Source organism: Mugil cephalus, chromosome 13 (assembly GCF_022458985.1).
Source record: "Mugil cephalus isolate CIBA_MC_2020 chromosome 13, CIBA_Mcephalus_1.1, whole genome shotgun sequence".
In the NCBI taxonomy this organism is placed as follows: Eukaryota; Metazoa; Chordata; class Actinopteri; order Mugiliformes; family Mugilidae; genus Mugil; species Mugil cephalus.
Window position 1 is genome coordinate 16,137,129 of NC_061782.1, and position 24,650 is coordinate 16,161,778.

Genomic DNA, 24,650 nt, shown 5'->3' on the forward strand with positions numbered 1-24,650 from the left:
GTGAAACCAGGCGAGCATTCGCTGTGTGCAATGCCCTCCTCGAAAGCAAAATTTAGAACATGAGGCACACTCAGTATGCAGAAGGGAAAATGTGCCTGGCAGGAGATTTGCTACATTTTTCCTCCATTTATGGTTTGATACAAACGAAGCAAGCAACTCCAGCCTTAGTCTTAGTGTTCGAAAGGGTTAAAGTAAATCAGATGTGATTGAGGGAATAGCATTATACAATACATATATATTTATATGTATATACGTATGTCGGGGGTGGAGGATTGTCCCTCCCATTTTTCTCAGTCCAGCCCGGTCTACAGAATCTCTTCTGTCAAGTTTTCCTGCTTTCCTTTCCTATGAGAATAGGCAGCCGCTGTCACAGAGGAGCCGGGGGAGTTCAGGAGATCAGAGGAAAAGCAGCAGTTGCCTTTCTTCTGGGAAACCAGATGACCCTCTTCAAAGTGATAATGTAAACATCTATCCGGCAACGGCTGGAACCGTGGGAGTCTGAAATAAAACGTGAAGAAATCTCCTGCAGGATAAGTGTAAAATCTGCCAGCACTGTAAGTTTCATTTCGCTTCATCTCTTTTTATCGGCGGAAGAAGGAATTTGCTGGTGCTGGGGTCAAAGCAAAGAACTCTCGTGGTATTGGGAAATGTTGTGACGTGTGTGCTTTAAAGCTTTTATGAGAGTAAGAGGCTATTTTCAATCCACTGATAACAGATAGAGGAGACTTGGAGCTGAGCAACAAATCCTGAAACACTTTTTCTGGGGGGTGTGGGATTTTTTCCTCATATACAGGACGTTCAGTATCAGGACTGAATGTCCATTCTGCTGCTTTTGCAGTAAAGCTCGGCCGCATCTGTTTTAACTGCATGTCTAGATTGTAGTGGTTCTTTATTGCCTAACCGGCCTGCCTGCAGCTGCTCTGCCAACTCCAGCTGCAGTCTTCAAACAGCTGCTTTCAATTAATGTCGCCCTCTAGAAACATTACTCCGAACAAGCATTTGTTGACTTTAGATGTGGAGCCCTGGCTTTCATAATACGTGTGGCCGCTGATATGAGTTATAGACAGCCGTGAAACCAGAAAGGCGGGTCGCGACCCCTTTCACCCATGCAATCGATTGCTCCTATTAAGAGTTTACACAGTTTTCCTTTTTGTGACTCTGACGTCAGATTGAGTTTTATGTTGTCATCAGCTAAATTTGGTCCATGATAAATGGAATTTTTTTTGCCGCACTACATTTGGACGCTTTTGCAGCGGACGTCAGGCTTGGGCACGAACGTCAAGTTTACAGAAACTTTACTACGAAACTTCGAGCTGCCACTTAAATTCCTTTCTCACAGTTTTGATTTGAATGTGACAACATGCAACAGGGATCCGTAAGCCAGACCGCCGTCCTTAGCCTCAATTAAAGCCAACCGCACGCAAACCGCTGGATCCCCAGCGTGGAGGCCGTCCAAAGACAACCGCGGAAGTGCACTTAAACAAAGTCCGCCTCATTCCACACACTTGCAATGTGTGTGTGATTATGTGCATGTGTGGGCCGACGCGGTTCTACGCCCGACCGCTGGGAGGGCACCCATCCAACTGTAACAATGAAAACTGTTTCAGGTTGAAAACTGTTGCCACCCACCCCGCAGAGGAGGGTGTAGCAAGGCCATTTTTAGAAAGTGGTGGTATATTCCGCGTAAAAATAATCAAAACAATGGCATTGTTGGTGGGAAGAAACCTCCTGTGTGCGCGTTTGGCTGACGTGTACAGTTTGTCTAGTCTGGAAACAACTCTATGTCTTGCAACCTTTTTGATTTTATCTTAGAAACAGATGTCTCACATGAGTTTGACGGTATGGGCGTTGCTATAATGTACTTCCTCTGTCTTATAAGTTGTTCAAGTGCCCATTGAGCTAAACTGTTCTAAACCTCTTTGTGACCGACGATCAGAGTAAGTTTTGTTTTTAGGTGGTACCTCCGTATTTATAGTCATTTAAATATTTACGTCCAGAAATAAAACTGCATCTCCCCAGATTACTGTGCTGCCAAACGCCTCTATATCATTTAAGTTGCGCTCAGGGTGATTAAGTTGAAAAAAAATGGGTGCCTCTCAGATGTGGATGTCTGTGGGAGGGCTGCTGGCTGAGGGGACTCGAAGGGGTTATGACCAATATTTCAAACATGCTTGAAGTCGGAGGGGAAACAGCTGCGATTTCAGTCTTCAAGAAAATCAACACCGAGAGGGGGCTTTGGCGAGCGATGAAACTCAAAGACCCTTTACCTTGCGCTATAATTACAAGGAAGAACAATCAGTGAAGGCAGCAGGGTAACCTGTGTAATGTTTGCTTGTGAAATGAGAAAGTTCTCCTCAGCGTGTTCCCATAAACCTCTTTCCGTCGGAGCTCTTGAGCAGATATCTCAGCCTCTCGTCTCCCCCGTTCACTCTCGTCCCACTAATTTTGCCTCAGACGGCGTAAGCATCGGTTGCCACGGCAACCCCCGCTCGCGCGGACGTGAGACAAAGTTGTCATTCTTTTTCACCACATCGAATTAATCACAGTGAAGAAATGTTCTGCTCTAAATGTTCGCCCGTGTCTGCGGCGGGTGAGAATAAACCTTGACGATGACAATGTCTGCGACGAACGTCTTGTTTTACTCCGTCCTCGTTACCGCCGTTGTCATTCAGAGGTGTGCTGTTTGGTGCTGCAGTGATTTGTGTCGGCGCACGCCCCCGTCTTCCTCCTGACAGCTAGGAATGCAGGGATTCAAACCGCTGTAAGACGGGGATCCATCAGGTTCGACGCCAACTATGAAAACCAGTGAACCCAAACAGGAGGTTTGAGCACTGCTAACATTGAGACTGTAATACAAACAACACATTCATACAATCTGTGAACAGTAAAGCCAAAAATTACGAAATGCTGCATGCTGTTGGGGTCTGTATATGTAGCAGTACATTAGTTGCGTTATGGGAAATGTATTATTGAGTATTTTTGGAGCTCGTCCCACATACAGAACTAAAAGTAAAGATATCTGTCGACTTTCTGTTATCTCTTTCTCGAAGTCCCACGACTTTACAGACACGCAACACTAAATCATTATAAATACTTAATAACTATGAATGATTCCTTAAACAATTAATGACAAGTAAGTCATGCAATGCTGCTGAGAGGCACTTTATGATCTTGTCTTCATCTGTTAAATTCACTATGTCTTTTTGTAAAGATTGGATATTAACTTATTCATACCCAATGTTTCTTTTCGTTCGTTCAAACTTATTTCTTGTCCTCTGGAGGGTCGAAGGAGGGGCAAGACCGTGGACAGGTCACCAGTCTCTCACAGGGCTAACACAGAGAGGCAGACAACCATTAACGCTCTCGTTAATTCAGAATCACCATTTAACTTAACAAAAAGGTCTTTGGTCTGTGGGAGGAAGCTGGGAGGACATGTTTCTATTATTCACTTAACATTTATTTTTAAAACACATAATCAGCGAATAGTTTTTTTTTTTTTTTTTTTTTTGCCAGTACAAAGATTTTCAAGACCGCAACCTACAGGATTACACTGAGCGACCTCGTGCACATACTCCCCGTACTGAACGACCTGTATGAAGTACCTGTTAAACATCCCTCCCTCAGCTTTTCCCAGATAAGGCAGCAGGTCTGTCAGCGTGATCACAAGCCTCCTCAAACCCATCTCAGGCAGAGACAAGATCAATGCACCGGGTCAAAAGGTGGCTCGCTGGATCCTACTTTTTCCCACGCTCCGCCTACCGAAATCGACGGACGTCTCTCTCAAAGCCAGAGTTCAACCACGACACGACACGACACGACACGACACGACACGACACCGCTCGTCATTCTCTGTGCTGACGTCTCTCAGGTTCTACTTTGGATTCGCTCTGGTTCCTCATGCAGTGTGACACCCTGGTGGGACTTTGTCCGCCTACTCTTATGCAGCTTTTTTTTTTCTTGTCATGTTGTGCAGCTTTTTTGAGGGTTTTGTCTTCTGAGTTGTCTTTTGGTTTTTCACCAAAAAACTTGCAGAGTTAAAAACTAATGAGAATGTACTATTGGTTCAGGTTAAAGAAATTTTTGAATTGATCTTTTTAGGGGAATTTGATCAAATCTAGAGTCACTGTGTTCCAGGTGAGGGCAAGTACGGATATAATCATGAAACAAAGTTCATGTCATTATTATAAGAGGATTTTTTTTTTATGGCGCCATCTCTTGGATTTATCTGATGCGATCAAGGAGTTCCCATTCTTTCCAATGTTTTGCTAAACTTTACACGATTGTTTTTTTTTTAATCGTTTGATTTATTCGAGGATCACATGCGTGCCTCCATTCCGAGGTTATTTCCAGTTAAGGAGCCGGTCTGTGACAAGACAAAGGTGCGCTTTTATCTGCGGACATCAATATCCCCGGCAGTAATCTGCATGAATGAGACGTCGACTAATAACGGCTGACATTTGGTCAATGCTTTCAAGATGGACTGCCCTCGCTGAAAAGTTCAAACAGTCAGCAAGAATGCGGGGGCTGGAAGGTGGGAGGATGTTGTGCGCAGACATTTAAGCCTGCATGTGGTTTCGGTGGGAACTCTGCCAGAAACGGGGAGGCAGGGTTTGAAGGGTCACACTGCTCCAGAGTGAGAAAGTTCTGCTTTTCATTACATCAAGCCATATGTCCACATATCTGCCCCGCCTCCCAGACTCCGCTCTGTTTCCTGGAATTGTTATGTCAGTCGGTGATCCAATCCTTCTCTCTCTTTGTGTTTGATTGTGTGCGATTAGAACTCAGGTGAAACGGGCTTAGAAAATGATTTCTTTTGATGGAGTGCATTTGAATATTGTTACAATACCCTCTGAGGGAGGTTGACCAGGAAGGCAGAAAGGAGTAGAGAGGTGTCGGGAAGAGGCACGAGGTGTAGGTTTATTTTTAAAAATAAAAACCTGCACCTCTTCACTTAAACTTAAAACTTATTTCCTGATTGAGGTTAGAGCCGACTGCGTTCATGTGAAGAAAATCAGCAGTGGTGGTGGAAGGTTTTAAACCATGTTGCCTGAGACACTAATAACAATAGTGTTTTATTATCATTGTATTTATTAGATAAATAAATGTGGTATGTACCAATCCAGACTTGAGCATCCCCCAACACAGGTCTGTATATGAAGAAAAAACAAAAAAAGAAATATATCTGCACTCACATATGACACACTTTTTACGCTCTATCATGTTGCACTCTGTCCTTCACTGGTCTCTGAGCCACCTCCCACTCCCACAGAGCTTTAAGGCTGGCTGCATGCATTTAGGCAACAGAGCACTCCATCAAAACTATTTCAAGAAAGGTGCTGGCCCACTTTTGCCAGGTCAGGGAATGTGGTAGTTGCTATCTTAGCGTCGTGTTTTTGGCTGCAGTGAGACCAGCTCATTTAACAGTCTCTGATGCAGGGACAGATCTAGAGGAGAGTCATCATTAAGTAGTGGGACCCTAACTACAAGTAGGTAGCCTAAAGTATGACACACCTTTCCTCAGAATTCAGCTATCCTTGTGCTTCCCCAGTACATATGCATAAAGGACCCCAGGACACCCAACGAACATAGTTCACATAGAGTGCCGCTTTCTAGGGGTAAGGTACATCCTATGGAAACATCTATAGTGTATTAGTAGTTGGTGATCTGGATTCTTAGGCGTGCCACTCAAATATTTCTGTATATAATCCCTACATATGCAAAAACTGTTCTGAAAATCACTTATAAAAAGAAAAAATGGTGTAAAATACACATAATGTTTATTTTATTTTCCATTCCACAGACTATAACCTCCTCATTTACTCACAAACAAAAAATACAATACACTTCACAAAAGTAAAAACACTCATCCTCTCTCATTAATTACTACTACTACTGCTAATTGTAATAAAATGTAAAATTATTTGAGTTTCGAGGATGAGGCATCAATAAATACAGCCCTGGCTACACAGTCATGTATTTACACTCAGTCACAACATGTGTCCTCAACATATCCAACCAGTTCATAGCTTCATGCAAATATATGAGCAAAAGGAAAAAGGAAACAGGCAAATACCTGGAGGGAGGTAGAGCATCATTGTAGCATCACATATTTAACCTCAAACAAAATTCCAATCCCAGTTTGAAGTGTCTACTGTCACATTGACAATTTAAATAATAGATTATCTTATTATTCTATTGCTGTAATGTGGGCAGATGAAGATTGTGCCAAGATAAGGTAATCCTCTCTCTTGCAATCAGTAAGACTGTATGTAATATATATATTTTATGATCATCACCAGTCCCACTGGGGTCAGGCCTAAAATATATGGTGCAGGGTCCAAGGTTAAATCAATACCTAGGATAGCTAGTATCTATGAAAGGAAGCATGGCCGGTATGAATTCAGTTTTGGGGCATCTTCAAAAGATATGCGCATGATCTCCAATTGATTGCACCTTTAAAAGTGAAGAACATGTACAGATACAAGGATGGAGCATGAACACAACCCCATTATACACTGTGTCTGTAGGGTAAAGAGTGATGCGTATGAAATAAATCAGAACCAGCATCTGTGATTCATTGCACTGTGTGAGCAGACATCCTATGTTATGAGGAACTTTCTGAGGGCAGCACTTGTTCTGACTTTGAACTAGTAGTGTTTTTTTTTTTTTTTTTTTTTAGTAGGGATGGGTCATAAAGCTTTGATGAAAACCTCTCCTGGGCTGCTGCAGGAACACAGGAGGCTCTGTGTTTTATGAAACGGAGTGGCGGGAGTTAGTGAATCACACAGAAACAGAAAGAAAGTCTGCTTCAAGTCCTAACTAAAACAACCTAGCACCGCTGCAACAAGCCCCACGAAGGATGCCCGTGCAGGATACAGCAGAAAATAAGGTCGCTGCAAATCCCACGTACCGCAGGAAAGCTACGGCACGGCTGCAGAGAGCTCGGTCCTGAGTGGGCTTTCTTTTGTCCCGCTGAATGCATGCGGCCTAGTGGGTGGATAAGTGAAGTCACATGGTCACTTTTCCTTTTTCCCACACAAACACACCCACACCCTCCTCCATGCAGCCACTCTTCAACTCACTACTTACCCGTAGCAGGCAGTCTGCTCCGTCTGGATACTGGAGCGGCACAAGTTGCGCCGCGCAGGCTTTCTGTTTGTTTATTTATTTACTTATTTATTTTTTTCCAAATCCAAAAAATGTACCCGAATCTGGAGTAACACCCGCGCGGATCACTTTTTTTTTTTTTTACCCAGCATCTGTCTGAGATCTTCGACATCACGCCGTCCGGAGGCGGCCACTTTGTTTCAGGTAACTTACAGTAACTTACAGCAACTCGTGGCTTCGTGCGATCGCTTTGTTGTTGTTGCTTTTTGTTTTGTTTTGCTCTCATGATCGAGCTCTCGTTTTGGCTTTAAGTTCCCTTCCTTCTGCACTGTTGCTCACACAAGTGGTTTAAAGTTGTAATTTGAGCACGCATCGACTGGCTGGAGAACGGCTGTTAGAACCAGCAATCTCGACCATTATCCGCGCAGGGAAACCGTTTCATCTCCAGGCCCAAACGTAACATAATGTTCGTCTGTCGCCTTCCTCCCCCACATCCAGGTAACGCCGCAGCCCCCAAGGTGCTAACTGCTTTTCGGATCGGCTCATTTGCATGAGGCCTACCTTTGTTTACTGTTGACCAATGCTCAGCTGCTCCTCGGGGAACAAGTGGGGGGAAACTGTTGCTCTTTTCATCTCGCACTGTGTGAGCTTCCCTCCGTCTGAGCAGAGCAGGAAGAGACGGCAAAGTTTGGTGCTAAACCCTCTAAAGAGAGAATAAACAGTAAAAAGAGAGCTGTTTGCTGGGAGTGTTTGTGGAGAGCCACAGTGTTTGGGCTGATTGTTGTTTTATTACGCTGTACTTATTTTGGTATCAGAAAGTACATAAATTCACAGCGGCTGTGACTAACTCCTCATTTCTGCACATCAACAGCGCACAGAGCGGCATCAATCAGGGAACAATGTTCGCCTCACTTCCCTCCATCTCTGTAATTACATGAGTCACAATTGCACCCGTACAGTGTATTCTCTGCTAAATCAACACCCGTTGCCTTGACAGCCTGAATCTCGCAAAAAAAAAAAAAAAAAAAGGTAAAAATAACTAAAAATGTCAAAATCTTGTGCTCGCTTTCAGAGGAAGGAGCGGGAGGGCCTCGCCGGGTGCGGACATGAGTCTGGTGGACGTGAGACAGACGGCCGGGTCTCTGACCCTGTCCCTGTCCAGCAACGACTCCAAGGAGCGCTACTTCGACCGCGCGGACGACAGCGACCCCGAGTGCCTCCGCAGCAGGACCATGTCGCCGGACCTGAGGCAGGACTTCAACGTGATGGAGCAGAAGAAGAGGGTCACCCAGATTCTGCAGAGTCCGGTATGTAGCTTTGCGGCTCCGCGTAAGTGCCTCCTACACACGAGCTTATACAGTGTATGTGCAAGGCAGCACTTTAAGAGCGAAGGCTGTACCTTCACTCAGGACCGTCTCTAATGGATTGCTTTTTTTTTTTCTCGGTAATCTGAAGGCCACTTTATGTTCACCCTATGCCCTATTCTCTCCAAACTCTCACCGCCACTGTCCAAGCTTATGAACATTATTAAGTAATTTAGCGTTAATCTGTAGCAGTGGACACAGTCGCAGTTAAGCTTCCAAATCCTTGTTAACGTATCAGTTTTCAGCTATTTGACGTACATGACAGTGAATTAATCAAACAACTTAAAGGCAGACTGAACCAAACGTTGTGCGCAGTCCAATAAAAGCACATGCAACATACCCAAAATAGACGTTGGTAGCTACAGCTGAAACAACTCACTGATTTTACAAACAAAATGACAGATGATCTCTGGTGCGGGCCTCTCACATGTGAATATTTGTCTTGCACAAAATTAAACTCGGGTTTTGAACAGATGGTCGCGCAAACAAAATTTGAAAACTCTCGCGCTACGTGGACGTGCACTTGTTACTCTGCAGCCGTTGTCAGATTATTTGTCGTCAGTCCTGACGCTCTCAGAGGTTTACACGAGGACGGAGTTTGTGGACGTAGTCTGTGTTTCCAGAATTTAGGCTACCCTCACTGACACGAAGAGATAGACATGATACTGGAAACACTGCCGTGTACAACAGTGGATATTGTCTCAGTGTGAAATACACCAAGTAGATCAGTAGAGCAGCTAGGTCTGGTTAGATGAAGCACAAGGACGCACAGCGAACACATGCCAATGAAGTGCACGAAAATAAGACGAGCCCACACTCATCCGCGATTGCATAACAGCACCAACAAGTGGAGCTCATCCCGTCGCCATGGGAACCGCGGTCGGATGAAGCAGAATGTCAGAGCTTAGCTGCAGCTCACAGGAAAAGAGTGCTGTTTTCAAGATTCACAGGCGGCTCTTGATGCAGAAATTGATGATCAGGTTTAATGCCCCCACCCCCCTCCGCCCTCCCCGCCCTCCCCGCCCCGCCACCTCTAATGAAGCCCCCTTTTCAGCGGACACACAAAGAGCTTTTTAAGTAGCCTTTGGTGATTTGTGTACAGTTGTAATGAAGAGCGTCTGAAAGCGCGCTGTGCTCCCTGACACATCCTGAGGAGGTGCTGGAATGAGGTCGGGGTTAGGTTGTGTATACGCGTTGCTAGGTTAATGGAGCTTTACGATGGCCAGATGGTTTGTTACACGGGGCCATCTGAGAACTTGACCTTCGAAACTGCTTTGTAGAGGACAGGAAACTGCCTTGTAGAGGACAGCTTGGTTCAAAAATAATATGTGTGTCCCCTGTGTATGAATGAGCAAACATAAAACAATCAGAAGCTTAGAATAGCTAGGAGTCAGTGGACATGCCTGTAGCTACTGATACCTCCTTATTGGGTGCCAGGGGACCAAACACCGTGACTCCTAACTCGCAATTTATGCTTCCGCGTTGACTGATGCAGAGGTTCCCGTGTTACTGCAGACACCTACACAGAGCCTAGCTGCAGAGCACAAGAGCTGTGATTGATCCGCTTGGTAGTAGCATGTTTCTGCTTTAGTATTTCCGGCTGCTTCTCCACTTCCGCGACTTTCGAATTGATGGTTCTGGATCTTGAGGAGGTTTGGAGATACAAACATCTGTATGACTCGTGCTCGGCGAAATTACGGTTGAAATTGGCGGAAATTTCGGCGAAAGTTTCAGCCGCCGCTGTCGGAAGCGAAGCAGGAAGTAGAAACAAAAATGAACCCGACTGGCAAAAAAGACACAGCGGACGAGACCGCCGAAGTATAAATGTCTCACATCGACGGAGGGTCCATTCGTAGGTCAGTGCGGTACTATAAATAAGGCTTAACAGTAAGCACAGATGTGTCCTAGCGTCGCAGCCAGTCCTAGGACTGAACCAGCATGTGCAAAAGTGGAATGCTGACTTTAACAGAAAAAAACCACAGAGCTTTTGCTGAAAGTCAAGATTTCTGTTGTGAAAATTGGTTGCAACTCCCCCGACAATCTGTGCTTCATAAAGTCTTTTTTTTGTTTTTGTATACAGGTATTTAAAGACGAGCTGGAAGGCCTGATTCAGGACCAAATGACCAAGGGAAACAACCCTACAGGTCTCCTGGCGCTGAGACAGATTGCTGACCTGGTCATGGCCAGTACCACGGGAGGGGCCGGCCCCTTGACTTCCCCCATCAGTGAGTGGCTTTGTGTGTGTGTGTGTGTGTGGTGTATGTGTCTGCGTGAATACATCCATCTATCTCCCCTTGGGCCTGATTACCATTCACCATGTATCCCCTTGTCTGTGCGCATAACCCAGACTGAATATCTTCATTGTCAGAGGCTGAATTCTTAGACCCTTGTGACACCAAAACAACCCTGAAACAGCAGAAAGAGCAACAAGTTGTTGACGGCAGACTTCGCCCTCGGAGGTCCTACCAAGTGGCCCTCATGACCAGTCTTAGTGGTGAATCATAGCAGTTTGCAGTGCTAATTACTTTAGCATGACCTATTGGCCTCGTGTCTCTGGGGAGGCCACAGAGCACCCGAAGGTGAACAAGTTTGACAACCGAAACTGTAAATGTTTGGAAAATATCACAGTAGGGCGCAGATGTGCAGTTGCTGAGACAGACATGCTCTTTTAAAAAAGCTGGAGTGGCCGCAAAAGATGACTCAGTGTCCTTATATGGCGTTACAGTCCAAAAATACCCCTTAGTTTCATGTTGGGAATTTGGAGAAAGACCCGTTTCAGCCTTCAGCTGTGGAAACTCAATGTTCTGGGACATGTAATTCTATATACTGTGGAAAGAAATCATGTAAACATCCCATTAAATTCTGTTCTGGGTGCGTTATAATGTACTGATGGTGTTATGGTATGTCTTGTGGCAGGCTTTGGGACTGTGACTCCAGTCAACGACTTGTTTGGCATCGAGTCTCCCACCTTTGCCAAAGGGGAGAAGCAGAGTCGCTGCAGGCTGGCCAGCCTCTACAGGCTCATTGACCTCTTCAGCTGGTCTCGTTTTACAAGTTCCTACATTACGGTGAGTACAACTTCACAATCACGCTCCAGCGCGCACCTGCTTATGTATGCAGCACAGGGTCTGTGTTTCTTGATATGAGCCTCGTGTCCTCCTGGAGGGCTTAAAGGGGAACACCTCCATATTTTCAGGAGCCGCGTAGTATTTATGGCTGAGATATGCAAGCTTTTGTGAATATGAGCAGCTTGCCAGTGGCAAGAATTCACAATGAAATATTTGATTAACACCTGAGATGTCAAGACTGGATTTTCCCCCAAGACCAAGTCTGGGAAGTCGGTTTTATGAGACGATTTTTTGAGTAAAGAGAGCTTCCCTCTGTGGTTCAGAACTCCCTGTACCCTTGATTTGGTGAAATGTGTCTCTCAGCTATAAGTAGCTGCTAACCGACCTAAAAGAACCTTTAAAGCAAGTGCCTTTTAAATCGTTTGTTTTTACCCTGACAAGAATTCATTTTATGATATTATTTTATTGCTGCCTAAACTACATATAAGTACACATCTCATTTTGCTGGTATGTTTGTTCTGTCTCAGGTGCGCGTCAGCAAAGAACAGGATCATCTTCTTATCAGTCCGAGAGGTCTGTCTTTCCCTGAGGTGACGGCAGCAAATTTGGTGAGCACAATGGCCGTGTGTGGTTTTCCAATTCTGAACAACTGTGCACTTTGCCGCAAGTGTTTGGCTCATTTTAAGTAAATTGAAGTGCTTTGGGTGAAATCGCTTAATTGATGTCATTGCAAATGAATGGATGCGGTATCATGTGAAAATTGAAGGGGGGAGTAGGTTGTTATTTAACTGGGAGAGGCGAGCAGCTGTAAGTGACAACATGTTGTTGTCAGCTACACCTGATGACGGCGTCATCTGTGTGTTCAGTAAACATTACGCCAGCAAAACCTGTTTTAGACCCCTTCTTGACATAAATATGAGAGTGGAAGCTATGTCACTCAAAAAGCATATTTTTTCTTTTATAATATATTGTTCAATGTAACATCTCTGCTCCTTTGTCGTGGCGTGTCATCGAGTGTTTAGCATGTCCTAGGGCGGATATCTTTGTAGCGAAGAACAAACTGTCATGTTTTTAGATCTCCTTCCGAGATTTTATTTTACTTACTTCTTTGCAAGCACCCCTGAAAGTTAAACTCGTTTTGACTAGTTCATTTTAAATAAATGAGGGAATCTTCCGGTTATTTCAAGTTATCTGAAATGATTTAAACCCAGATGACTGTTAAATTAATACTGATAGGCAGAAGATGCACTGTGAAGTAAGTCTGTCATAAAGGTACTCCGTGGAGAACCCTGGTAGCCCCAGGATGTTTTTTCATCTGAGGGTTTCTGTTAAGTTTGTGTGGCGTGTACAGAATCACACATGATGTAGTTCAACAGCAACAGCAGTAGCTTAACGAAAGGATCCAGCACTCGTGTCGATGCGCAGAGAAACATCTTCCTTTTTTCTGACAGTTTTTGCCACATGGTGGAGGTGTCATTTAACAACCCGAAATATGGACTGTTCCTGTTTGTGCCGGTCACTTTAAGTTTGTCCATATCACTGGAGAAAACAGACAAAGAAAGAAGGAACATGCTAGTGTGGGCAGCGCGTGTGCGTGCGCTTTTTTGCGGTTTTGCGATTGAAGCTAACCTTTCAACCAATCAGCATTTGAACTAGACACGGTGTCATCACCCAGGGATGACGGATGCGGTCGGCTTGTTGGAGGCCTGCTCACAAGTCCGCCCCAATCAGGGAGATACGTAAACAGCGCCAACACACTGCCATAAATCAACCTCACGAAGTAGCTGTTTAATATTTACAAAAGCCAAGGAAGAAGATTGTTGGCTACCATGTAAACACGGCGTATCATCCAACATTAGAAAAATGGCCTCTGCCGCGTGTTTCATCGGGAGTGAAACGCATTCATCACGCTTGTTTGGAATTAAAGATACACAGTAATTAATCTTCATTTAGTTTTGAGGCAAATTCCACAGAATGCCTTTAATGGTTACCATTTGTTTTCTGAAATAACATAGCAGAATTGGATCGTTCTCCTACTTCCACTTCACTGTGACACCATACGTCACTGACCATCCTGTGCTGCTTTTATCACGACTCTAACTTTGCTGTTTTTGTATCGTTTTTAGGTGAAAGTGAACATAATAGGGGAGGTCGTGGACCAGGGTTCTACTGATCTGGGAATTGACCATTTCGGATTCGCTCCGCATGCTGCCATTTACTCCATGCGCCCCGACGTCAGATGCATCATCCACATACACACCCCAGCCACAGCTGCGGTAAGCATGCTCCAGGCAAATAGTAAATGAGCCTCGTTTTAATCAAAGGTGCTGCTATATGCTTATTTTGCACAAGAGGAAGAAGGCTGAATTAAAGGGAGCCCCCTGCACGCCTAGTTGTTTTAGGTGCAGGCACCCTGTAATGCTTTTTTTTACTGTTTCCTTTGAAGCCTTGCTTTACAGGCGTAAAGTTTTATTTGTGCCTGATAGCAAAAACAAAAATGCACCGCAGCCTCAGTTGCTTTTATCCCCTGTTAACAGGTGTCCTCCATGAAATGTGGAATCCTGCCCATTTCCCAGGAGGCTTTGCTTCTGGGAGACGTGAGCTGCTTCGGTTACCATGGCAGCCTGGATAATAAAGAGGAGAAGGTGGAGTTTCAGAAAGCTCTGGGGCCGACTGCCAAGGTACTGTCAAGCCAAGGCACTCCATTAGTGGCAGGTTCGCTTTCACATGGGACCGAGCCAGCTTTCAACAGGAGCGCTTAATTTATTGCATTATACTCCATGTTTGTATAAGAGGTTATCTGTACCTGTTGGTGAGGGGAGGCAGATGAAACGCACCATGAGTGCACAGATAGAAATACAACGTATCTGCTGTGGGGCGACTGCAGCCTGAATGGTAAACACTCAGTTATTTAGCATTGCAACATTACAACAAATTGAAGAAACCGCTTTCGCGAAGTAGTTAGACATTTGGCAACTTGTTTGCTCTATTAAGGCAGATGGGAGTGCTCAGCTTCCAGCGACTTAAACATCGCAGGGCCTGATTAGCTTAGCATAAATGGTGGGAGCCGTTATAGGAGCCAAGTCTAAAAAGAAAAGGAATTAGATGCAGTTATGTGCTGTTTTGGATGGATGCACACTGTCTCGTAAATCTACGAAATGGTATTTATGTTTTAAAAAAAAAAAAAAAGATTGTGGCGAGATTGTTTCTACAGCATGCAACGTTTGGAGTTAACTAAGTGCTTTTCTGCATTAAATTTAGTTCTTGGGAAATGACACTTGCTCACAAGAAACCACTTCTCTGAAGGTGGAGCTTTTCAAAAGCACAGGATGGGGCGAACAGCAACACACATTTCTGATGGGTCAGGTCCTGAAATATCTTGTGCCTGATGGTGTGTTCTGTCTCAGTAAGCTCTGTGACAGCTTGTAAAATCAGTTGGCTTACGTTAGCCGTTTTGGAGCATTGTGAAACTGCTCCTCTGCACCTCCACGCATAGTGTTGCCGCATTAAAGGCTCTTTTTAGGGTACTGCGGGACAAAGACGGCGTAACCTACACACACAACCTACGTCGGTGTGATACATTTATACGTGTGTGCTTATCAGTCTTGTAACAATGGCAACCAAACGCTAGTAGGTGCTTTTTTGCCTGTCGGGTTAATTTTTGTTTCGACTTCCTGCTTCACTTTCGACAATAGCAAATGATACTTTCTGCCAATTACATCTTGCTGTGGGCCATATTGTAGCAAGGCTATGGTTTGCGGACTGGACAATGCCTGTGCTATTACTCTTGACACAAAGCGCCATACATTTTCAGTAATTTTATTGAACTCTTTAAATTGTATAAACAGCACCGGTTTGCTTTTTGTCTATTCTTTATTCACCAAGCAGAAACACAGAAAGCATATGGGGTTTTCCTACTTATATGTGTGCAAACTTATAACTTATAAGTCCACTCCTGTCTAGTCGCGAAGAAGTGTGGCAAAAAGCGGCACAGTGCTTCGGGTCCTGCTACAGGAGTGTTTGCTACAGGAGTATTTGCTACAGGCCGGTTCAGATTGGGGGCTGGGTCAGTTCTGGCCAACGGGCCATTAATTGAATTGAGCCCTGGCCTACGCTGTCGTCGTAGCTACGCTGTCAAATTGACACAGAGTCATAAACTGTGACTATAAATAATGTTATCTTTGTTGCCTAGTTCTTGGTATCATCGCCACCTACTGGAGTGGAGTGGATTGTCGCATAGTAGCAAAATATTATATGAAAAACAGCTTTTGGACACACCAGTGGATAAATCTTAACCCTCGCATCTTGGCGGAAGCGCAGGCGACTAAGAGTCTGAAACAATCTTTCAGTTCCCATCCAGGTCTCCCAACACAAAATTTTAATTTCTACCTTTTAATCATTTGCATACATTTTTGGGGACAGAATACTAGCAACCACTTTAATGTCTTGCTTGACATGTCTGACGCGCTCAATACATCTTTCAACAATAATTTTTTTCATCTTATTTGAACAGTTAGTTAGTTATTTCAAATACAGTAATTACAGGAAAAGTAATATAGACAGTACAGGTTTTATGGTGTATTTTTGGTTTTAGATGCAACACGTGTTGTGACAAGTATGTTGATGAGGGAACATTTGCTAATTAATTTAAATGTGAATTAATTAATTTACATCAGCATGTCTGGATATGCTAATATGCTCAACACGATCTATCCAGTATATGATAATGATTGTGGTGATTTGTGTGTGCTTTTTCAGGTGATGGTTCTCAGAAACCATGGGCTGCTGGCTTTGGGAGAAACAGTAGAAGAAGCTTTTCACTATGTGTACCACTCACAGCAAGCCTGCGAAATACAGGTACAACAAACTTGATATGATTTTTTTTTTTTTAATTCTGCCCCTGCATGATAATAAAGTGTAATTGCACCATTCAGTGTAAATTAACTTGTAAACTTGTTAGTGCGGCCTTTACACACAGTTGAACCTTTGTAAGTGAGATTTACTCGTGTGCATCTGTGACATCATTTTTCTTCTTTCACTTGTTGAAATGTTTTTCTTCACAAATGAGTCAGAGTTGTAAAACAAAGCAGCGCCTCAAGTCGAATATGTGCCGATGGCACTGTTCACGGTCAGGAGGAACCCTGCAATCTTTCTGAAATGCATCTGTTGCTTTGTGTTTGGGACACAATTGGGTCCTTTCTTGGATTGCATTTTTTAAACATATTTAGCTCAAGTCATATATTTCATCAACGAACTATGAGCTACACTTTTACAGAATTTTAATGAATGCACAAGGGAGTTATTTAGGCACCTTCCAACCAGAGTTAGAATTCAGCTTGTTACCCAAAGTGAAAATTGTGTTAAGAGACAAATGCCTTTGTTTAGGTGAGGGCTTTGGGGAGTTCGGGGAGCGTGGACAACCTCGTGCTCCTGGACAGGGAGAAGCTTAAACCCTTAACCCAGGGAGTGGCCGCTGCCGGGGTGGTGATGGACAATGAGGTCAAGTGGAAGGTGGGCGAGGCAGAGTTCGAGTCCCTCATGAGGATGCTGGACAACCTGGTGAGTGAACCCTGACCTGTGTCTTTTGCCCACAATGCTTCGGGTTTCCCGTCTCAGACGCTTCCTCGGGAAGTGTCTGATTAGAGAACACAATGAAAAACTAGATGCATATTTGTTAATGTCATCTGAAGATCATTTGTCTAATTGACTCATATTGTTTTATGAAAGCTGACTTTCTGTGAACTTACAGTGAGATATTAAGCTCGGCGATCTGTTCCGGCTAACAGTCTTTCTGCTGGTCTTTTATCCACCCTCGAGATTTCTGCGCTCTGAGAATTTACTCCCCGCTGTTCTAGCCGCACCGTTAATGGCCGAGCTCTGACATGTTCTGTGGACACGGGAGATGTCAGACTGTCTTGTTTGAGAGTGCTACTCGCTAACAACTGCGGCCGGGGTGGGCTGCAGCTGCGTTAGCTCCGTGTGATCATAGCACGCCCACTCTCTCAATCATAGCTTCCAGATGGCGAGGCGTGCGGCGGGCAGTTACAGCCCCGCAGACCACACAGTCACTTACTTTAAGGACTCTTGCGCGCGCTCTGTTTGGAAATAAGATTTGGAATTCTCTCCGAGACATTTGAGAATGCCACGGGGCGCAAATGCCAGTGCTCTCGCTGCAACCGGAGGTCAGACCTTTCATGCAGAAGGTGGAGTTTGCGAGCTGCGTTAATGTCAGAAACGATCCTAAAACAAAGATAACAAGAACGCTGGCAGCGGTAAAGGTCGCGGCTAATAATACAGGAGGAAGAAGATGATTTAGAACAATTCCAAAAGTTACGAAAAATGGAGAGAGCAATACTTTGCATGGAGGAACAGATTGAGTGTGTGCATCAGTCTAGTCTTAGTAATTCAAAACTAGTGACTTGCATCCAGTCATTCATATGGTCACATTGGAAATGAAATCAGCCGCCGCACAGTAATCAACTCACAGTTCTTTTGCTTTCAGTCATGTGTCACCTTTACATTCAAACCATTTGCAATCTATGCTAGAAGTTCCAGTGAATGTGTTTATAAAAATACGATGAGTCGCTAACACGACACCGTCAAAGCCCTTTTTTTTTCTGTGTGCCGGTCTTGTCATATTGCCTGCACAACCCCCCACCCCAAAAACAAACAGTTTTGATTTATTTTTGTTATTGTAGTCGTGTACTGTCGGCTTCAGACTAGGCTTCGCTCAGACTGCAAGTTCCCGTCAGTAGTTTTCTAGTTGTCTTTCTCGGTCTTTGATGAATTGTTAACAACACAGTCCCTCAAACCAAAGTTTTATCTTCTCCCTCTGAAACTGGGCACATCTGCAGAAATGCCGTTTAAATATTTAAAAGTGTTGTGCAAGTGGATCTTGGGTGGCCTGTGACGAGTTTGAGTTTTTGGAAGTTGTGATTGCGTCTTATTTAATTCATTGTGTGAGCACTGAAAAAAATACGGCAAACAAATTAAAACTGTTTGTTACGCTAATGTCTTCCTCTCCGTTTGATCTGCCAGGGATACAGAACGGGCTACTCCTACCGGAACCCCATCGTCCGTGAGAAACCTCGCTCTAAGAACGACGTGGAAATCCCTGCTACCGTTTCAGCCGTGCCGCCGGAGGACAGCGAGATGGGCCTTCGTAGCCCCTTTAAGTTTATGATGCAGAAACAGCAGAGAGAAAGGACCCGGTGGCTCAACTCACCCAACAGCTACTTGAGGGTCAACGTTCCTGAGCAGTCACCCAGTGGGGACATCAGCCCCAGAACCAAAACCATGGTGAGTTGATTTTGATCTCAACCCATAGCAAGAAATTGAATAAACTAATCCTCTCTGTTTTTGAGTCTGATGGAAACGGGCATTGACATTCCTTTGTATTAGCCTGCCCTCTAGTGGCGAGTTAAATAACTGTTCGGTGCCAATATGTATACATTTTTTTTCCTCTCTTAGTGGATGAAATCCTCACAGCCAGGAAACAGCGTTGGCACCCCAATAAAGATCGAGGATCCCAACCAGTTTGTCCCTCTCAACACGGATCCCACTGAGGTTTTGGATAAGAGGAACCGGGTGAGTTGAAAAACAGTCTCTCTTACCGTCATCTCTCCAACCGTCTTCCTTCCCTTTCTCTTTCTATACGTATTGTATCGTCGCTATGTTGTGACAATACAAAGTTCTTCTGGGAAGCCTTTGGACCCGGCAGTGACACTCCTTGATGGCAGCAGCCATCCTCAGCAGCATGCAGCCTGACACACACACAGAAATGTTTAGGAACAAATCAAAAAACACGGAAAACAGCACAAGCACTAGAGCCCAAACTGATCAAGTATCTGTGGGGTGATCCACAGAGGCCCCTCCCCTCAACCCATAGGACCCACTAACAACATGCTGTTGCCAGTTCACCCTCAGAAGGCCTAGTTACGAACAAGGTGACATTACAAAAAGTTAAATTTCCCCAAATATTCAGTTTACTGCGCTAAATGATAGACGGTCTTCACATATAAGAAGCTGTGAATGATCAGTTGTCACTGAAAAAACATCTTTATATCTATATACTCAACTAAACAATCGATTCAAACTCAGAAAACTTTATTTGTCCAAAGCCAGGGATCTAATTTAAAGAGACCCTCCAGGACAGAAGCTGTAACATGCCTCATGTTTACTGATCTAGTGTTAAAATATTGTACTTAATGTCAAAAGTTCTTTGTGCCAGGTTTAATCTGTCTTTTTTTTTTTTTTTTTTTTTTTTTTTTTTTTACTTCAGATAAAGGAGCAGCACAGAGGTGACCAGATGACTCCAGGGCCAAAGTCTCAGTTACTAGCAGGCATCGTTGTGGACACCGTAAAGGGACCAGTAAGTACTGTGCGTTCATCAAGCAGCTGCTTTTAATGACTGTGTCAAAACACTGTTGCAGCTTTTGAAACACAAAGACCAATCACCATGGTAACACATTATCCTACACCAGGCAAAACATTGACCTCACGTCAGAAGTTCATATTTGTGACTCACCACCAGTTTGACATATCCTTTTAATCTTGCTCGAAACAAGACAGCTGAAGGAAGGGAGCTATTGTGTTTACCAAAGACAAAAGAGACTCAAATCAATGACTATGTTCCTTGTATTCATTTTTCAATGTCATGGTTTAGCAAGAGGGAAAATGCACACACTGTAGATTTTTTGTGCCTGTGTGTGCGTGTAAACGTTTAATCCCTTAAGACTGTCAGCCGAAATCAAAACTGCACAACCATTTAGACATAAATAGAGAAATGTGATCATTATTAAAAAATACTCTCAGACCAAGAAGGACAAATCAAAACAGCCAAATGTCTACAATGAGTAACTGTATCATTCCTTAGTAAGACTTCCACAGTTAAAAAAAAAAAAAAAAAGAACCAGTCTAATTCATTTTGACCAAAGGAAAACTAAATTAATAATGATTCTGGTTACTGATGTTGAGTCATGCTTTTCTCTTCAGGCTTTCATCATTGAGGATGAAGAGCAGACCCGATCTCTTCCCCCCAACCCTTTCAATGAGCTCACGGAGAAGGTGCTGGAGGAGTATAAGAGCCTGGTTGAAAGAAGGAAGCAAGGCCAAGAAGGTACTCTTCCCTAGGCTTCATGCATCAGTCAAATTGAGCCTTTACTGAGTTTGTTATATTTATCCTGGCCTCAGGGAAACTGTGTCATTAGTTCATAGTCCACACAGTTAATTAGTCCAGTCAGAGTCCATGATACTTGACCGGAGGAAATGTTGGAACTCACGTTGACAGGGACAGGGACTTTTGGGCAAAAATGCGGTCAGGACAAAAGTGTCAGTCCACGGTTTCACTCTTCCCCTGAGCCGTGAAGCAGCTCACATAGACGGTGGGAGATGAGTTGCGAAGACATCAGTCCTGTCAGGCTCCTCGTGTCTCAGTTGTGGCTGTAGACAAGTAGACAATATGAAGAGTAGGAGGAGGAAAACATACCTGCAGCTGTGTGGCACCAGTGCATCATAATAATGTGCCAGCATTGATATTGAAAGTTAATAGAGATCAATTAACTTTAACGAAGATGCTAAACCAACGACAGACTTTTTTAATGTTATCGACTCTTCCTCAAAATCTGCTGTTCTCTCGAGACCAGTGATGTCACTGCTTCTCGCCGCTCCAAATCCACTTCTTGCTTTTATTGCAGACTTAACACTTTTCCAGCTGCAAACAGGTATGTTTTAGATAGATAGTCAGAAAGGGCAATTATCTGAGCCAGAATATATGGCTAAAGAAAAGCACCGTAGAGAGGCAGAGGCTGCAGCTGTATCACCCTTGCACAAGGATACAACTGGCAGGAACTGTCCAGATACTGAGCTGTTATGGGCAAACAGCGAATGGGGATGCATTAGCTCAAATTGCTCTTTGATGCCAATAAAAACTCCTGCCATGAATTTTAGTGTTGGATGCTGATGTCGGCCAAGAGGGAACCTGTTTGTGTCGTACGGTGCCCGCGAGTCTTATGGGTGGTTTAGGCTTCTGCATCAAATTGACGGCGCTAACGCAATCTCCAGAGAGCTGTGATTGGTTTGCTTGGTAGTAATGTGTTTCCACTTTAGTATTTCTGGTCCGCTTCTCCATCTCCACAATTTCCATCTTTCACTAAAGATGGAACGCATTGAGGAAAGGTTAACTGAGGAGGTTTGGAGATCCAAATATTCGTGTGATCTTTGGCAAAATTTCGGCGACGGTTTCAGCAGGAAGTAGAAACAAAAATGAACTGATTGGCAAAAAACACACACCACCGACTAGCGTTTGGATGGTGTTTTTACAGAGCAAGTCAGACTGAAAAGTATAAATGGGTTGTACCAGCATTGTCCCGCAGTACCCTAAAAGAGCCTTTAGACCTTACTTGGACTGGAATGTGACGCCCTTTAAAGTCACTTAAAGTTTCTTTCAGTTTCTGTGTTGGCGTTCCAGCCAGATTCATTAGGTGTCATTTCAGTCACCTTTGGTTTTTGTACACACAGCCAGCCAATACACGGGGTAAGAAAACATCCGCAAGCCGGGCAGATTTCTCGCACGCAATGCCACCTGTACCATGTACACGGAGTAACAGTAAAAACACTTCGTTTTCCTGTAAATGTAGCTTGCATGAGGGATTGAATTGCTTCAGTTGACTACAGTTACTGTCAACACTGCTTCTCAGACAGTCAACGCGTGAAATTGTCAGCTGAGAAAAAATCTCCAAAACGTATTTCCATGAAATTTAATTCGGACATTCACATATCCTACCTTAAACTTGTTTCATTATCAGGTAATATTTTAACACAGCTGGTTTGTGGTGAATTCTGTATCTTGTTTGGTGCCAATTAGGAAATATTAGTATGCTAACAGAGTAAAATGGGGTGCGTGGTAAACGAATCATCTCTTAACACTGTCACTCTGATTTAAGTATTTAGCTCAAAGCACCACTTTGCCAAACTACAGCGCTACTACTCCCATAGCTGCAAGTATGGCTGCAGCTTTGGTTCAATCAGCCTCGCTCACGTGAACATGCTAGCGTTGATGAATGACTGACCTCTGTGACTTTAATCCTTTTACAGAAGATGATGATGCCACCGATGCAGATGAGATGACCACCTTTGATGGCTCCACCATCTCCCTCTCCCTCTCCCCCATAATGACACCAGCCAAAGGTAATTAGATGATTGATATGTATCAACAAAGCCTCGTCTGTGTTATCTGCAATCCCTTTTCTTACGCCCCTCCCTCGTCACTGACTCGGTTTCATCTGTTGACAGACGCAATACCCAATGGGAAAGACCACTTGGCAGAGATGGAGGAGGATCTGAGCATCGAGGTATCCAAGCTGAGCATGAGCACCTCGGAAACGGTGGAAATCTCCATAACAACGAAGGAGAAGACGGGGGAGGCTCAGACCCCGGAGAGCCAAACCAAGTCCCCCAAGAAGAAGAAAAAGAAGTTTCGCACGCCGTCATTCTTGAAAAAGAGCAAGAAAAAGAAGGAGGAGAAAGAAAAAACGGAAGCTTGAGATGATTTACTGTTGAAGCAATGAGTATTTTTGCGAAGATGAATTGCCTTCCTACTTTGTAGTCTGTGGAAGGGAAGTGAAATAAGAGAAATGACTGAGTCATTTAGTCAGAAAAATCTCCCGGGACTGTGTTGTTTTTACACAACCTGCACATTCCCCTCATTCACGGCTATTATTTAGTGTGAAAGTTTTTCCAAGATGTCAAAGCAGATGGTTATATGTTTGTTATCTTCCTGTGAGAATTTGTGATTAGCCAGCGAGGGCTCAGTGGAGTGGAATCAAATCAAAAGTGAATGCAAAGCTGCATTTTTGTGGTTAGTACCCATATTTTTAATGGGGTTCAAAAATGGGTATCAAGTCTTCAGAGTTCATTAATACATCTGATAGGACCTGTTGTGTTGTTCTTTTCTTTTTTTTTTTTTTTTGCATTGTTGAATGTAAACTGACAGCTAAGAAAATTGTTTAACAATTTTAAATTTAACAGTCATACCAGTAGTGTAACAGTGGCAGAAGATATTCAGATTATATGATGTTTAGCCTTATAAGAAGTACGACTTGTATCTACTAGTTCTAGTATCTGGTAATAATATATGTTGATTTATATTCTAGGTATTACACTATAGTGTTTGATAGTATTTACGTATTTACACGCTAACTCTTTTACTTAACATGCTGTGATTGATAATTCAGTAATAATTCCCGTTTTAACATTTCTGTGGTATTGTTCCCGTGGCTGCTGCTTTCTTGTAATTGTGACAAGGAACTGACTGTGACTGACAGAAGGAGCTCTGAAAAAGTGTTGCATATTGTTTGCGAGTGACAAAGTTTGACTTTTATAGAATCGACGGAAGAATCTGTGCTTTTTTTTTTTTTTTTTTTCTCGATGCTGACAATGTACGTGCCGAGTCTGAATCATGGAAAGTTGATGGGTGTTTTGACTTTGGTTTTATCCAAATTGTCAGTTGATGGCTATATGCTGTGGAAAGCTTTTTCTTTGTAGCCTCTGTTGATATGAAGTATATTAGAGGACCATATATTTACATCCCAGTCAATAATGTGAATGATTTCTTTCAACCCAAAGGGAGTGAACTCTTTGCCTTTGTAAATAGTTTTTTTTTTTTTGTGACATTCTTTTGTTATGCTAAGCCAAATGTTAATGAGACATAGAAATGTGACAGTACAATCTAATAACAATATTTTAACATTAATCATGTTTTTTTTTACCCACCTTAATTAAGCTTTCTTATTTACTGAACATGCACAGCTTGTGTTTACAAATGGTATTACCTAAGTAATTTGTGTGCCATGTGCATGTGTTTCCTCTGTTGTTTACACTGCTGTTTGTATCCCCTAGTTTAGTTTTTCCCACGGTGCTTTACATTCCAGTCACCTTGCAGCAAAGTCAGTCTTTTCAAACTGCCTTCCACCTGATGTAATAAAACCTGGGATGCGATATCATAAATTCTCTATTGCTCCATCGCCTTATTAGCTGACAGATACTTGCAGTTATCACGTTTTTTTTTTTTTTTCATGTTGTTGGATGCATCACTTAAACTACATCCGCTTCT

At 43.5% G+C, this 24,650-nt stretch overlaps 1 protein-coding gene and 1 long non-coding RNA gene across 3 annotated transcripts in view; one reads left to right on the top strand and one right to left on the bottom strand.

The window, feature by feature from the left end:
* Positions 1 to 60: 60 nt before the first annotated feature.
* Positions 61 to 24,544, top strand: add3b (adducin 3 (gamma) b). Of its 2 annotated transcripts, none has more exons than XM_047602521.1 (15): positions 61 to 554; positions 8,180 to 8,414; positions 10,552 to 10,696; positions 11,388 to 11,539; positions 12,067 to 12,147; positions 13,666 to 13,815; positions 14,077 to 14,220; positions 16,298 to 16,396; positions 16,925 to 17,098; positions 18,578 to 18,838; positions 19,010 to 19,126; positions 19,821 to 19,910; positions 20,534 to 20,657; positions 22,634 to 22,726; positions 22,832 to 24,544. In XM_047602521.1, the coding sequence occupies exons 2-15, from the start codon at positions 8,214 to 8,216 to the stop codon at positions 23,080 to 23,082; spliced, it is 2,082 nt and encodes a 693-aa protein (XP_047458477.1). In that variant the 5' UTR covers positions 61 to 554; positions 8,180 to 8,213; the 3' UTR covers positions 23,083 to 24,544. The 2 variants fall into 2 exon arrangements, with proteins under 2 accessions (XP_047458477.1, XP_047458476.1); XM_047602520.1 differs by lacking the exon at positions 61 to 554 and adding an exon at positions 6,726 to 7,311.
* Positions 19,178 to 24,650, bottom strand: part of LOC125018543 — a 29,518-nt gene continuing 24,045 nt past the window's right edge. The window contains exon 3 of the long non-coding RNA XR_007113960.1: positions 19,178 to 19,302. This is a non-coding gene — a long non-coding RNA (uncharacterized LOC125018543). The remainder of the gene's footprint in view (positions 19,303 to 24,650) is intronic.

Excerpts from the sequence above, each read along its gene's own strand:
- add3b (XM_047602521.1), top strand. The coding sequence starts at position 8,214 with ATGAGTCTGGTGGACGTGAGACAGACGGCCGGGTCTCTGACCCTGTCC. Across the intron at positions 8,415-10,551 it reads CCCAGATTCTGCAGAGTCCG|GTATTTAAAGACGAGCTGGA; the intron begins GTATGTAGCTTT and ends TTTTGTATACAG. Across the intron at positions 19,911-20,533 it reads TGGACACCGTAAAGGGACCA|GCTTTCATCATTGAGGATGA; the intron begins GTAAGTACTGTG and ends TTTTCTCTTCAG.